The 14,708-nt window shown below is 41.3% G+C and overlaps 1 protein-coding gene and 1 long non-coding RNA gene across 5 annotated transcripts in view; one reads left to right on the forward strand and one right to left on the reverse strand.

Annotated features, from left to right (window-relative positions):
- The first annotated feature begins 4,032 nt into the window (after positions 1 to 4,032).
- LOC125327618 lies at positions 4,033 to 8,497 on the forward strand. Its single transcript, XR_007204331.1, has 4 exons — positions 4,033 to 4,107; positions 4,253 to 4,481; positions 5,028 to 5,079; positions 5,966 to 8,497. It is a non-coding gene; the product is annotated as an uncharacterized LOC125327618 (long non-coding RNA).
- Positions 8,498 to 9,406: 909 nt separating this feature from the next.
- Positions 9,407 to 14,708, reverse strand: part of TSHR (thyroid stimulating hormone receptor) — a 61,234-nt gene continuing 55,932 nt past the window's right edge. For all 4 annotated transcript variants that reach the window (XM_048308099.1, XM_048308100.1, XM_048308102.1 and 1 more), the window contains 2 exons: positions 13,915 to 14,103; positions 9,407 to 13,114 (listed from right to left, as the gene is read on the reverse strand). In XM_048308099.1, the coding sequence (XP_048164056.1) occupies positions 11,710 to 13,114; positions 13,915 to 14,103 (1,594 nt within the window). In that variant the 3' untranslated portion in view covers positions 9,407 to 11,709. The remainder of the gene's footprint in view (positions 13,115 to 13,914; positions 14,104 to 14,708) is intronic.

A 14,708-nucleotide genomic window follows, 5' to 3' on the forward strand; every position in this document is an offset into this window, starting at 1 on the left:
TTGGTTGTTTGGGCCAGTGGTTTCCTGAGGTTGCATTGGGGAACAGTGCCCAGTGGGTTGAGGGAGGTGATCCACCCCCTCTACTCAGCCCTGGTGAGGCCACATCTGTAGAGCTGTGTCCAGTTCTGGGCTGCTCAGTACAAGAATGACAAGGAGCTACTGGGGAGGGTCCAGCAAAGGGCTACAAAGATGACCAAGGGTTTGGAGTATCTGTCTTAGGAGAGACTGAGAGCTGGGCCTGCTTAGTCTGGAGAAGACTGAGAAGGGATCACATTAATGCCTATTAATATCTCAAACATGGGTGTCAAGAGGATGGTGCCAGACTCTTTTCAGTGATGCCCAGCGACAGGACAAGGAGCAATGGCCAAACACATGATGAAGTTCCACCTCATCATGAGGAAGAACATTTTTACAATGAGTGTGGCAGAGCACTGGCACAGGCTGCCCTGGGAGTATGTGGATTCTCCCTCTCTGGAGACATTCAAAACCCACCTGGACAAGTTCCTGTGTCACCTCTTCTAGGTGACACTGCCTGGCAGGGGGGTTGGAGTGGATGCTCTGCAGAGGTCTCTTCCAACCCTAATGATTCTGTGTGACATCATGATGTTAGTCCTGTATGTGGAAATGCGAGAAAATACCAAGAAGTAAAATACAGAGTGCTTGGATGATAATTTGCTGATCAATAAGGTTTTTTCTTCATTAGTTAATTTATTCTGACAGAACTGCTTTCTGGCATAAGCAGGTGATACCTTTCTAGTTCCTGTCTAAAAGCGGTATCTTGAGACATGAACTTGTGATTATTTTTAAATCTAAATTTTGAACTTGAAACTCTAAAATAATTAGAAAGAAAATAAAATGTAGGCTATACTGCCTGTATGGGGGGGTTGTATTTTAGGATGTGGTGATTTTGAACTAATTTTTTATCTACAGTGGCATCAATGTGTAGCAAACCAAGACTCATGAGGAGTGGTGTGTTTTGGTTTGTTTTTTTCCCTAGTACTCAGGGGTGGATCCCCTCCTCCCCATCCCCCAGTACTCCTCTTTATTCTCCAGCCCTCAACACTTAAACAAATCTAAAAAAATACAATACTGCTTTTTCGATAATATTTGCCTTACTTGAAAAGGAGTTAGAGTTGATTCTGGATAAATAACTATTAAAAAATCCAGTGTTTTTCCAAAAGAGATCATTGCTGTTGTAGCTTGCACACCACGTAAGAAACAAACAGGTCAAAAAAATGGCCTGTTATTTTGGCCAAAAGGACCCTGACAAAAGAGGAGGCAAAGCAGAATGCAAAACAAATTAATGGCAAATTTAAGTTAAAACACAAAAAAAATTCATTCCTTTGAGGAAAGATGAGAATGTTATAATTGAACGTTAATTGTGCTCTCCCAGCTGTGGCTGAGCAAAGTATTGCAGGATGGTTTTTTTTTTCAAAATCAAGTATATTTAAAAATGCATTATTTTTTGTTATCTGATTTTTATATGGCTTGATTATTGTCATTGCAGAGGTATGAGAGGATAAGAATCTTAGTGCATTAGTATAGCTTTCAGTATATCCCCGTTTATTTTCAACTATACATTATTCCTTACAACTTGTCTTAAACTGTATCAGCTTTTGAGTATGTGTTTTGTTTTTTCTAATGCAGACTTCTGTTTGTAAAATACTCTTAAAGACTTGCCCCTTGTTTTCAGAGCAGATTTCAGCACTCTTTACCACTAATGGGATTATGCCAAAATCTAATCCTTTCAGAGGTAAGGACATCTGTAGTACAGTCAGATAAACTGCAGTTCAACCACGTTTGACCTTCGGTGTGGATATATAATATTCAGAAAATAGGTTTAGGGCAGTTTTTTTCTTTAGAGTGAAGACTTTCTCAATTATTTTTTGTGAAGTGCCTGTGCAATTACACCTTTTTACATATTATAAATGTGTATGCCCTCGTGTGACCTGAAAGAGGGTTATCTGAAATAGATAATGTGGAGAGAGAATAAATGAAAATAGTGCTTTACATTACAAATGATACTGAGTTGCCCGTTCACTTCCATGGGTCAAAAACTGCTTTCTGAAGATGGATATTCATGAACTGCTATTTTAATAAGCTTTTCAATTATAACTATTTAAAAATACATCTAGTTTTTGTTTTCCTTTTTAGTTCAGGTTGGTAAATAAAAATTTACTGAAATTGAAAACATGGTGTTTAATTTGGATAAGTATATTTCAGTAGCAAATCCAAAACAAGGACTATCATTAAATTGTAAAAATAGTAAATAATCTCATAACAGCAAAAAATGTTGTGTGGATGTGTGATTCTGCCAAGGTAGAAATGTTTTTCCTTTGCTAGAGGAGCCGAATGAAGAATTGTGTTGTGGAAAAATCCCTCTGAATGTCTGGAACAGAAGACAGTTGGAATCCCAAGAGTCCGGACACTGCTTTACAAGTACTGGAGCTTGCTGGAGTTAATGTCAAGGTAAAGAACAGCCCTTCCTTGCTTGTGATGTGGAAAACCATTTTGACCAGCAAAATACGGATGGCAGTCCTTTCTGCTAAAGCTCTTGGCTGCCTGAATTTTCCAATTTCTCCCAGGAATCCTGATGTGAGGTCCCTGCAGACAGGGCTCCTCATGTGTCCTGCTGTACCAGCGTCTGAGTATTTCATACAGACCTTTCCCCTTGGAGGAACAACTGGCTGAGTCTAGGTGGGCTGTCTTGTTCCAACAGGTAATGTATTCTGGGAAACATACAGTTGTGGCAAGTACAGCATTTCTAAAAAAGGATTTATTGCAGAATTCACCTGGTGGGAATACTGCTTGTAGGTTTTGTTTTGGCACAGATTGCCTTTTGTTTCAGAAAATTCAAATTGTTGCAGGATGGAGGCCTTTTCCTCCTGAGCTCACCTTGTTCATGCTCTTAACGAAGAAAAAGCATTAGTGCTGGGAATAACATTTCTGACATCCTGGTTTTTGTGGGCCAAATTTGTCTGTCTGATTTTACTAAGTAGTTTTAGTCTTAAAGCAGCATCTAGTGAAATACCATGTATGTATAAAGAGTTGGCACGTGGCTTGATAAGTGTGATGATGATACTGGTGTTAAAAATCAGGTAGCTAAAGGTGAAGTATATTCACATCTGAGATGGTTTCGCATGTATCACTTAAGTTGGTTTTGGGAGGGGGCAGAGACAAAGTGGAGCAGTTCTTAAACTTAGCAGATCAAATTGCTGTTAGTCTTTATTCAGAGTATCTTTTAGCTTTCATTTTCTGCCCTGAATGATTTTCACGTCCTTAAACAGCTTTATTTCTCTCTGAGGTTCCTGTGTTGCCATGTAGCCTAAATCACTTTAGATAGTAGGTGGGAAACATAAAATAATTCTTCAAATAGAGTGTGGGGTTTTGCCATAGCAGAGAAAGGAGATGTAAAAAGAAACTGGAAAGAGGAAACAGAGTACAGAGGAAAAGATAAAATAATGCAGCCAGCCTTTAAAAAAACAAAAGGAGAGATTGCAAGCATACTTTCTTGTCAAAGGAGAAGCGTATGTATGAAACAAAAACCCCCTTTTTTATTCTGAACTTTTCATGGGCAAAGTGCATGTGCCAGCGTGTCACATGCTCTCTTTGCTTTCTAATGAAAATACTGCTCTTGCTGTTTTATACTGACAGTTGCAGGGTATAGTCAGAAATCTGTAGCTGGCTAAAAAAGAATTCATCTGTTGTTTCCGCAGCTCCCTCTAGGCAGCAGCAGTAATCCACATATAACTTAGGGAATTCTCACTACAGTCAAACTGAAACCAGCACAAATAAAGCCTTGGTGCTGCTTGGTATTTCAGATGCTATCCTGTATATGTCAGCAGCCAGCCATGGGGAAGACCCCATCGGGTAACACCCTCAGAGCCTGCAGTGAGAAAGATTTTGGTAAAACTCATGTTACTGCTCAGGTTTAATTTGTTGCAGCTTTGCCTTCATAAAAGACATGAGTACTGTACTTTTTCTTCACTTTTCAAAGAAAAGCCACTGTCATTTCAGCTGAAACTGTAAGACAACCAGCATGGGTTTGGCAGTCCACCAGTTAACAGTCTCAGTGTTCGAAACAGAGCGTCTCTTGCTGGCAGCAAAGTAGGTCTTATAAAAAGTATCACAGTATATATGCAAGTAACAATCCAACAATTTCAGTCACTTTGTAATGACTGTTTAATGAGCTCTTCAATAGAGGTTGTTAATGAAGTTGATGTTCAGTTCACAACAGATTTCATTCCTTCAGAGAGAAGAAAAATTAAGAACCCAAAGGAGACTGCTCATCACAGCTGCATATTGAATAGCTGAGAACCGTAATGAGTGTGAACCTTCTTCTTGAACTCATTAGCAAAGCTTCACAAGCTTCAGTGGAACTGCACAGGTGTGCAACAGTGCAGCATGACTTGAGATGGCCACAAGTACAAGCCCTGGCATTGCATATAATCAGGACGGTGCAGAGAAGTCCTCCCAAAAAGGTGGGGTATGATTCAAGTTGATTATATTAATCCCACAGAAGTTAAACTCTTGGAAGGAGTAAGTTCAGGATGGTCCCAGTGAGATCCAAGTCCTGTGCTACAGTTCATGAGACTTTTCCACGTTTTGGAATAGTTACACAATATTTTCAGGGTGGAAAGTAAGGCCAGGCAGTTACAAAACTACACAGGACTGGTATCCTGTCTAAGCTAAGAACCTAGAAATTACTAGGTTACTGTGGAAATTCATACCAATGTGTGTACGTGGGGGGAGGGCAGGTGTGGGATGGGAATAGGAAGTTAGAGCTGATGGGTTCTGATGAAATACTCTGTATATTGACCTCATAGAGCCTTCATTTGTCCACTTTCACATCATGATTTCCAGTCATACAAAAGTTAAGTCTGGTCAGATGGAAGTGACTAAACAGATGAAAAGTATTCCAGCTTTCTGGAGATGTGTTATGGACCAGTGTGAATTCTAGGTTGGCGATGCTGTCAGAATATTCCTGGTGTGCGTCACTAAGACCTCTTAACCATCTTCTGTTCCAGGGCATGATGAGGGCCCTTCAACATCTTGTGCCTTAGTCCACAAAGCCTACATGTAAGTGCAGTATAATGTCATATGTTTTCAGAATCCCTACAAAGGAGGAAGAGAATGCATAAGGGAAAGGCATAATATGCAACTAAAATTGTGCCTCACTAACCAATTTTAACAGCAACCCTGAAACCATTTGATTACTGAGTGGTTTTAAAGTGCAGATGCCTGGTATCTGTTAGAAAAACAATACAGATTATACTGTTATTACTCATCAGCCTGCCCAAACAGCCTGGGAGGGAGGCTTTGGTTCATTTTAACACATAAGCATAGGGCTCCTACTCAAATCAAGTTTCTTTTTCTAAGGACATTTTTTGGTACAGTCTTTGGTTCCAAAGACTGTGCTGTGAGCATTAATACTTTATTTATCCCACAAGAAAGGAAGCAAGAGGGCATTTATGTTAATAAACCAAAATGCTATGGTAGTGATGTGAAATTTATCTCTGATTGCTTGTGCTATTTTCAGAATCCAAATACCATCAGCAGGGCAGGGTGTGCTTACTTTGACTATGACCTGTTGCAGATGATGTCATCTAGAACCAATATCTACTCTATGAAAAACCCCCACATGTCTCTCTGTTGGAGAGAGAGGAGACTAACAAAGGTCACCTAAAGCCGTTAAATTGTTTAGAGAAAGTTCCAAGTGTTTGTAACTACGGCTCCAGCTCAACTTTCCAGCTTTTTTCCTATGTTGTCCAAGAATGAAGAAATCTTCATGGTGTGTTATTAATGTAATGCACATAATGCAGATAAAATCACAGAAGTTTATGTAGAGAAAATAATGGCATTATCTGCCACCCTAGATCAGGATTTTCTGTCCTCCAATCTGAAATCTCAGAGCCATATGATGTTCCAAAGAATGGTAACATTGTATTTTCCCATTTTTGTGCAGGGTTCTGAGAGAAGGTGGTTACTCTCTGCCCTCATGTGAAAGCACTTGAGCCATGAGGGGTCAATTAATTGAGGCAGTGCTGTGAACAGGGAATATGTTCTTCACCCAGATGGATTTTTTTTACCTACCTGAGCTCTGAGGTCAGACCTACTGAAGGAAGACGGAATTGAAGCTGTCTTTGCAGTCTGAATAGGGAACTGCATGAACAGAAGAAAAGTGGCTGCCATGGAACAGACCAAAAGTCCACCTGTGCCAAAGTCCTGACTGTGGTAGCTGCTAACAGTATGTGGTGAGCGAAGAGTAGGAGAATTGGCAAGTACATGTGATACACTCCCTGAGTACTGCCTCCCTTCTGCCATGTAGTTGCAGTTCAGAAGCATACAGGTTTTGTGGGTTTAGTATCTTCCCTCAGCTTTCTCTTCTGTGAAATTTCAGTCTCTCCATAAACCTATGTAAACTTTATTACCCACAGCAACCTTTAACAACAAGTTTCAGTAAGTCAGCTGCTACTCCTGACTTCGTCCAGCTGTGCTTTCCTTGCACCCTAAAACTTCATATAGTGAGAAGCACCATTACAGGGAGTGGTAAAGTGTACAGATACTGAAGTCAGCTGTGGTTTTTGGGACAGGGAGGGTATGTCAAGAGCTAACTGATATTTGTTTGCTTTGACAGTTTGCAGCACTGGGAGTTGTCACTCAAGTGTTTTGTTTGGGTTTTTTTCAGGTAATGCAAGGATCTATATAGCAAAGATAACTTCTCCCTTCCATCCCCCCCACTGATAAGAACTACTGAACATAAAATTTGGCAGCATAAATTTTTAACAAATACAGACCAAAGGGGAAGGCCCTGAGGGGAGACCTAGTGGGAGGGAGGGATATTGTTTCATGTAGCAGATGAGAAGATTCATTTAGTTATTCCAAGAATTCCTGCAGTAGTCTCTCTCCACCACACAAACTTCATAGTATGAAGTGTTTTCTCATGAACTGTTCAATCCTTAGTCAGTGCAGCTGACCATATATGTTAGGTTTAAAAAGGAGAATGAATAGATCAGATTCCAGATTTAGTCTTTTGAAGAGGACCCCATGGCTGTTAGGTGGTTGTTCGGATTATTTTGGATGTAATGAGTGATGGTTTTAGAATCCCAGAGCTCAGCAGTACTACTGCTGTTCCTTTCTATCCCTACTACACTGTCTGAAATGGCTATTTAGGACATCCCTCTCACAGCTAGTGATGGAGCTAAAACCCCAAAACTGCATCAGACAGGGTGTCATGGGGTAGGTCAGCCAAGGAGAACAATGACACTGAATGCAAGAGAAACAGTATTAACTTCTTTTATAGGAAAAATATTTTAAGATTTCCCAAAAAAGCTTGTTGAGCCTCTTCCAATTTCAAACAAAACATTTTATTCCCATGCTTTGCATTATTTCTGAAGTATTCTAGAGAACATATATACTAAATGCCAGAAATAATACAACTTGCTCACACAGATTTAAAATATCAAGTATTACATAAAGGTGTGCACAAACCCAAAAATGTCTCAAGGGATTGATCAGAGCAGAAATGGAAGAGAATATCTATAGGATACAAACATTTACAATAAAAGATCTGGCAAATATTTAAATTCTATTTGCCTGGACCTTTCCAAGAGCTTCTAAAATATTTTTTACCAAGTTAAACACAAGAAGGAATATGCAAGACAAACTGGAAATATCAAACTTCATTGATAAAGGCAGTATCTCGGAATTCTTTTAACAGGCATAATGTATATGCAATGATGAGAGACAGAAAAGTTGAATAACGTGTAAATATATCCATCATCCATTAGTAACAGCAAACAGCTGTATTAATTTACAAGAACCTGTACCAGTCCAACATACCACATCTTTCCAATGTCCTACTAGTTTCTGTGAAATAAATATTCTGGAAAGATCCATGTTACTTTGTTGTGGTTGGACACTGGCCCAGTGCCAGGCACCCAGGAGAGCCGCTCGCTCACCCTCCCCTGCCACAGCTGGGCAGGGGAGGGAAAAGGAAAAAAAAATTAACAAACACTTCATGAGTGAGATAAGGACTGGGAGAAACACTTCAAGGGCAAAACAGGCTTAACTTAAGCTGTAAAATGAATTTGTTACTAACAGAATCAGAGGAGGATAATGAGAAGTAAAATAAGCCCTTAGAACACCTTTTCCTCCCAGCCCCTCCCTCCTTCCCACCGACAGCACAGGAGACAGGGCCTGGGGGTTTGGTCAGTCCATCACCGGGATTTCCTTCCGCTGCTCCAGGAGAGGAGTCTTCCCCTGTGAGGCCGTGGGTCCCTCCCATGGGAGACAGTTCTCCTGAACTTCCCTGGTGTGGGTCCTCTCTCACGAGCAGCGGCCGCACCGCCCCTGCTGCAGCGTGAGCCCCTCCCACGGGCCCACAGCCCTCCCAAACTGCTGCGCCGGGGCTCTCTCCTTCCTCGGGGTGCAGTGCTCCAAGGACAGGCTGCTCCAGCCTGGCAGCAGGGCCCTCTCGCTCCAGCGGGTCTCCCACTGGATCACAGCCTCCTCCAGGCATCCACCCGCTCCGGCACGGGCACCTCCCCCACGGGCTGCGGGTGGATCTCTGCATCCCCCGTGGATCCCCACGGGCTGCGGGTGGATCTCTGCATCCCCCGTGGATCCCCACGGGCTGCGGGTGGATCTCTGCATCCCCCGTGGATCCCCACGGGCTGCGGGTGGATCTCTGCATCCCCCGTGGATCCCCACGGGCTGTGGGTGGATCTCTGCATCCCCCGTGGATCCCCACGGGCTGCGGGTGGATCTCTGCATCCCCCGTGGATCCCCACGGGCTGTGGGTGGATCTCTGCATCCCCCGTGGATCCCCACGGGCTGCAGGGGCACAGCTGCTGCACCATGGGCTGCACCACGGCCTGCAGAGGAACCTCGGCTCCGGCGCCTGGAGCACCTCCTGCCCCTCCTTCTGCACTGACCTTGGTGTCTCCATGTTGTTTTCCCTCACATGTTCTCACCTCCTCCTATTCTCTGACTAGAATCCACAATCTTGTGACTTTGTTTTGATTTTCTTCTTAAATATGTCATCAGAGGTGTTACCAACCTCTCTCATTGGCCCAGTTTTGGCCAGCAGCATGTCCATCTTCAGAGCCATCAGAGATTGGCTCTGCCAGACACGGTGGAAGCTTCCAGCAGCTTCCTCGCAGGAGCCACCTTTGTGGCCCCCCTGCTATGTAAAACCAGGCTGTGCCAAACCGATACATACTTTTAGAAGCACTTTTAACATCAATTTTGGTTTAGTCTTTTCTCTTTCTGAAAAAGAATATGATTTAAGCTTGAATTTTCTTTTCCTCTGGTACACTAGTGTCTGTGAAGTCTGTAGGATAAATGTCCATTAGAACTTGATTGTCTTTGCTGCTGCTGAGATAGTAAATAAAGGCACTCAGGCAACTTTTTCTCCCTTTAATGGTTATGCCAGTATCAGAAGGGTGGCAGAACCTGGCTGGAGGGTGTTGCATCTCAAAAGTCCCATGTTTGTATGGGACTCTCGGACATGGCCAGATCATTACAAACACAGCTGTTTCAAGAGTAGGGAATTTTGCTGATCTGTACACTTAAGAAGCTGTCTTTGTTTCTGATGTAACACCGAACGAGTCCAGATTACAGAAGAGGAGGTCATAAATTATTATTCGCATGAGTTTCAGCAGTTTTGCTTTTAGAGTTTGCTGAGAATCAACCTAAAATGGAAACATGCCTCTCCCTCAAAATAAGCAGCTAAATTAATCTATAATGCAATATTGTAGGTTTTTTTAAATGGCTTTAACGATGATAGAGTATTTATTTTGTGTAAGACCATCTCATGGAATTCATGAATCTAGGCCCTTGCTTTTGCTCACTGAAGCAGCCTTCATTTATATTCAGAAATACAGAATCAAATTGAGTTTTAAATATTTGGAAAATACAGACTCTAATAGAGTATGTACATGGCATTTGCAATCACTCAGTTTTCCAGCTGTAGTAGCCAGCAGTTCTAAGGGCTCTATCATTATGTTTTCTTGGACACTACTAGCCTAGATTACATAAGACCGGACTATTGTCTGATTAATTTAATTATAGTTAATCATTAATCTATAATTCCATGAAAACCAGCATAGATATTACAAAACAAATTTAAAAATACCTACCTGAGGGCGAATATTCACACAATATTTTCCATTCTTATGCCAAGGCTTTCAAATAGATGAGTGATCCATGGTAACCTTGGTAGCAGTTCTGCAGAGCCAGTCTGTGGAGTTGGCTGGGAACAGGTGTGATCCTGCCAGTAAAGCCAGGCACTCAGGCCACTCAGGTGTTAACAATGCAGCTGGTGCAGAGCAGCTCCTACCCCGAGTCCTGATGTCTGCAGGAGGTGTAGAGAGCCAGGCCTCCATTCATTTGTTTGTGGTATATGAATGGGCTGAGCACAGCCAAGCCTGACCCCATCTAGCAGCAGGTATGGTAGAAGGATGCTTTAGTGCTTTAGACTGAGGGTTGTTCCTTGTGTCTGAGCATGGATTTCCTTAAGCACATTGTGGAGAGTATATGTCCCAATTACAGCCATGCTGTGGCCAGCCAGAAGGTAACTATGTGATTCTTGTAGTTGTACTACAAATGTTACAAAGGTCAGGTAACAGATCTCACTACAAGATAGAGAGATGTTCTTAAAACATGTTGGAGGAGCTAAAAGTCAGCCTTCAATGCAGTAAACTGTAACCTAAAGGCATGATCTACTCCCTTGGTCTAAGTCTAGGTTTGAGGCAGCTCAACATAGAAAGTGCTAAAAGGACAGTTCTACCCTGTAAGAGTGAGGTAAGTAGGGACAGCAGTAGTGGTAAGAAAACAGGAGTTATAGGGTGTTCGGAGCAATAAGCATGCTCAGATTAAACAGCATTGGACTATGGTAAAAACTGGATCAGTCATCCAAAAAAACCCCAAACAACCGTCATTAACTTGACTGGGTAGCCTGGTCTTCAAAGCAAATTAAAATAAACCAGCTCCTAAATAGGTTTATCAAAAAGTGAGAGAGTGATAGTGAGGGACACAAATGCCCTAATGTTTCTTACCTGTTATCCTATGAACAGCTGCAAAATCAGTGATAATTTTCCTTCTACCAAAATAAAAGCAGTATGAAGAAGAAGCTTCTTTTCCCACCTCACTGAACTAAACCAAGAACAGCAAACAAAAGACTAGATTTGTTTTAGGTCAGGATGACAGAATGAGAAAAAATCTGTTCCAGTTTAGGCCTGGTGGAAGTTTCAGAAATTTGCTATTAGAAAAATAACTGAACCTTCTGACATGTAGGTGTTTGAGAACTTTAACCTTTTTTTTATTTTTATATGATTTTAATTATCAAACTTTGTCCTTTTTTTTTAGTCATATAAGAACCCCAAAGTCTTATTGTTGGTCTCCTGCTTCTTACATTTTGCTTTAGATTAGGGTGTATTTTATATTTGCTCAGTTTATAGATATAAATTTTCCTATTTAGGCAGAGCATTCACATCTACCTCTAGAATTATCATCAGGACCGTATGTTTTGCCCTGCACTGATAAGAGGTTCAAATAAGTGGTTTGTCCAAAAGAAGACCACTCTGGAGTTACTTTCAGCTAAGCATATTCTGGGGAAAAAGGATATGGACAAGGTTATCTTCTCATTTGATTCACTGTATGCACAATCACCCCTTGACCAGATTTTGGCTGCGATACTTTGGGATGTTATAGCTCAGTTTGCTTGCATTCTTCCATGAGAATTTGGTTCTGCATTGTCACAGCAGGAAGATAATCACTGACTGGGTCTTGAATGCTTGTGAGAATCTGACCTATCCCTCGGCTGATTTTCTGCCCGTAAGACCCACTGCTGTTTTTGGCTGAGACTGTCTGACCTCTGTAGACTTGAGCCTGATGCTCACATATCCCAAACTTGCTTAGCAGGATAAACACATCTCTACGGAAAGCTTTGGTGAAAATAGCGTAAAGAAAGGGGTTGGCACAAGAATTGAGTGGGTAGAAAAGTACCAGCAAAATCTTGGAATTGGAGACAGTTATCAGTGGTTTGTTCATAATGGCAGATAAAGCATGGAAAGAGATGGGAGCCATGCACAGAAAGTCCGTGAAAATCAACACAGCCATCCGCTTGGCAATTTTGGTGTCTTTGTCCCCTGACTTGTACTGGGGGTTTCGCACAGTTACGTAGATTTTTATGTAGCAGGCACAAATGATGACAAAAGCAATAATGTTACATATTAAAACGAAGACAATGTAGGCTTCAGCCACTGGTGTTTCAGTGTCCATAGGCAAGCAGATGCTGACTTTGCTGTAGCTGCTGACACCAACCAGTGGCAAAAGGGCAAGCAGGATGCAGGAGAGCCACCCTCCCAGCATGATGAGCACGGCATGACGGAGACGAATCTTCCGGTCGGGGCGCATGGCGAAGGTGATGGCGTACCAGCGCTCCAGAGTGATCACAGTCAGGGTGTACACAGAGAGTTCACTGGCAAAGACCGTGAAAAACCCGGCTGTGTTGCAGCCAGGCCCAGTCTGCCACTCTATGGCATGGTTATAGTACTCTGACCTGGTGTGGAGATCCACTGAAGCAATCAGAAGGAGGTATAACCCCATGCAGAAGTCAGCAAAGGCCAAGTTACACATCAAAAAGCGAGGTACAGTCAGTTTATAATGACTGGTGAGAAGGATGAAAAGGACAAAAATGTTGCCTAGGATGGCAAGCAGGTTCACAAACCACACCACAATCCTCAGAAACTGATATCCCATTATATCCTCACACGGATTAAACTCATCAGGCTCTGGCGTGCATACTACGTCTTCATTGCCTCCACAGGCAGGATAGTCATAATGACTGTCAAAGGTCTGGACATTCTCTGTTTGGGGGTTCTTGAGCTCTTTGCCAAAGCCAAAATTTCCTTCTCCACGGTCTTCCAAAAAAATGTAATAATGGGAATTTTCATGAAAATTTGTGAACTTGGTGTTTGTGTCATACACAGCATCGGTGTGGTCTGTGTATTCTTCTGCATAATCTTTGTAAAACGGGTCTCTGATAGCCTTGACTGATCTCTTATGAAAGCTGTGGCTGCTCTGGTTACACATCAGGTACTCCAGGATCCTGAAAGAGTAGATGGGGAAATCTCTGCTGGCATTTACAGTCTGATTGGCACACAGCATGTAAACAAAGGGAATGCTTCAAAAGCAAATCATCCTGAATAAAAATGTAGCTATTAAAATGTGATTGGATATATTTTTGTTAACAGACCATATAGTGTACGACAGCATTTCTGGCATTTTTAAAATTTTATCCTCAGTAGTAATTTTACTTGTTTGGCATCCATAATCTATCTTCTTTTTTGGAATCTACATTCTTAGTAGGTAAGAAGACATTTACCTACTGTTTATAACTTCTTGGATAATACATACAGTATTACATTCTTTTTCACTATTGTTCACAATTCCATTTGTCCCAGAACTTCCATCAGTCTAATTTCTGTTCAGTAGCTTCTTTAGAGTTAACTAGCAATGCAGCAATTTGGAATCCTGTACCTCATGGTGTGATGCAGCTGTATTTGCAGTCAAAAGATTTTCAGTAGTCAAAAGCTTTTCAATTAGAAAACATACAAGACTTGAGGGTATAAACCCTCCAACACTTTTTTTCCCAGGCCTTGCTGTAGCACATTACCCTTTTCTTTTTTCTTTCCCTTTAATTATGGGCTCAACAAGAGGAGGAACTGCTGCAAAAGATCCTACAAAAAATTCTTCTGTCAGTTTGCAATTGTAATCTGTTTCAAAGGACATTGCCTATACTTAGAAAAAATAGTTACAAAAGTGCCAATAGATGTATTTTTATATTACTAAGAAAATATTGTCTTCACTGACATACTTAAAAAATAAATGCCAGTTAGTGAAACTCACCCACTTTTTTTTTTCCAGCTCTTGAAAGCACAGCAGTGACTTGGATATGATAGGTCAGCCCGCATTAGCTGAAGAAATACCTTTACAGCTGGTAATTTCTTTAAAGCCCACGTATTTTTTGCCATTAGTTCTTTTACACTTTCCAATCCTTTGGCTGGAAGGTTGGCAACAGCTGTTCTGGAGATGTCCCTAAGTAAGTAAAGAAAAAGATGACTGGATCAGATGTTTTTTTCAGATTGTTACAGTTCTTCAGGAGTTTCACAGAATTCTACAATAAAAATCAAATCCAGAGGAGGTGGGGATTCCATATTGCCTTGCTAAGTTCTGATACCATTCAAATTAAAGTAGGCTGTTCATTTCTCTGTGACTTTCACTGTCTTTTAAAGCTCTTGTCTTTTAATGTCTTATAGCACAGAATATGAATTATAATGAAATACCATAACTTTTAAAATTATACCTTTAAAGCCAACCAGACACAAATGCATATGCAAACACAAAGTTTTAAAAATTCTTTAAAGAAATCACATCTTCCATTGGAAGAGTTATATTCCCTTAGACTTCTTTAGATTCATTGTAACCTATTGGCACACTTCAATAGAAAGCATTGTAATTCCTAAAAGAATTCCTATATATTATCTATATACTGAAGTTAAAATTTTCTGTCTTAGTCCATCCTGAATCTCTCAGAAAACTGAGTATTATGTTTATTGCTTTCTACTTGTCTGCTGAGGTGGACTCATGAGAGAGATGATGCAGAGTTGATGAGGAGGTGGCTTTTCCTTTCAAACTGCCAG

This window comes from Corvus hawaiiensis, chromosome 6 (assembly GCF_020740725.1).
Source record: "Corvus hawaiiensis isolate bCorHaw1 chromosome 6, bCorHaw1.pri.cur, whole genome shotgun sequence".
In the NCBI taxonomy this organism is placed as follows: Eukaryota; Metazoa; Chordata; class Aves; order Passeriformes; family Corvidae; genus Corvus; species Corvus hawaiiensis.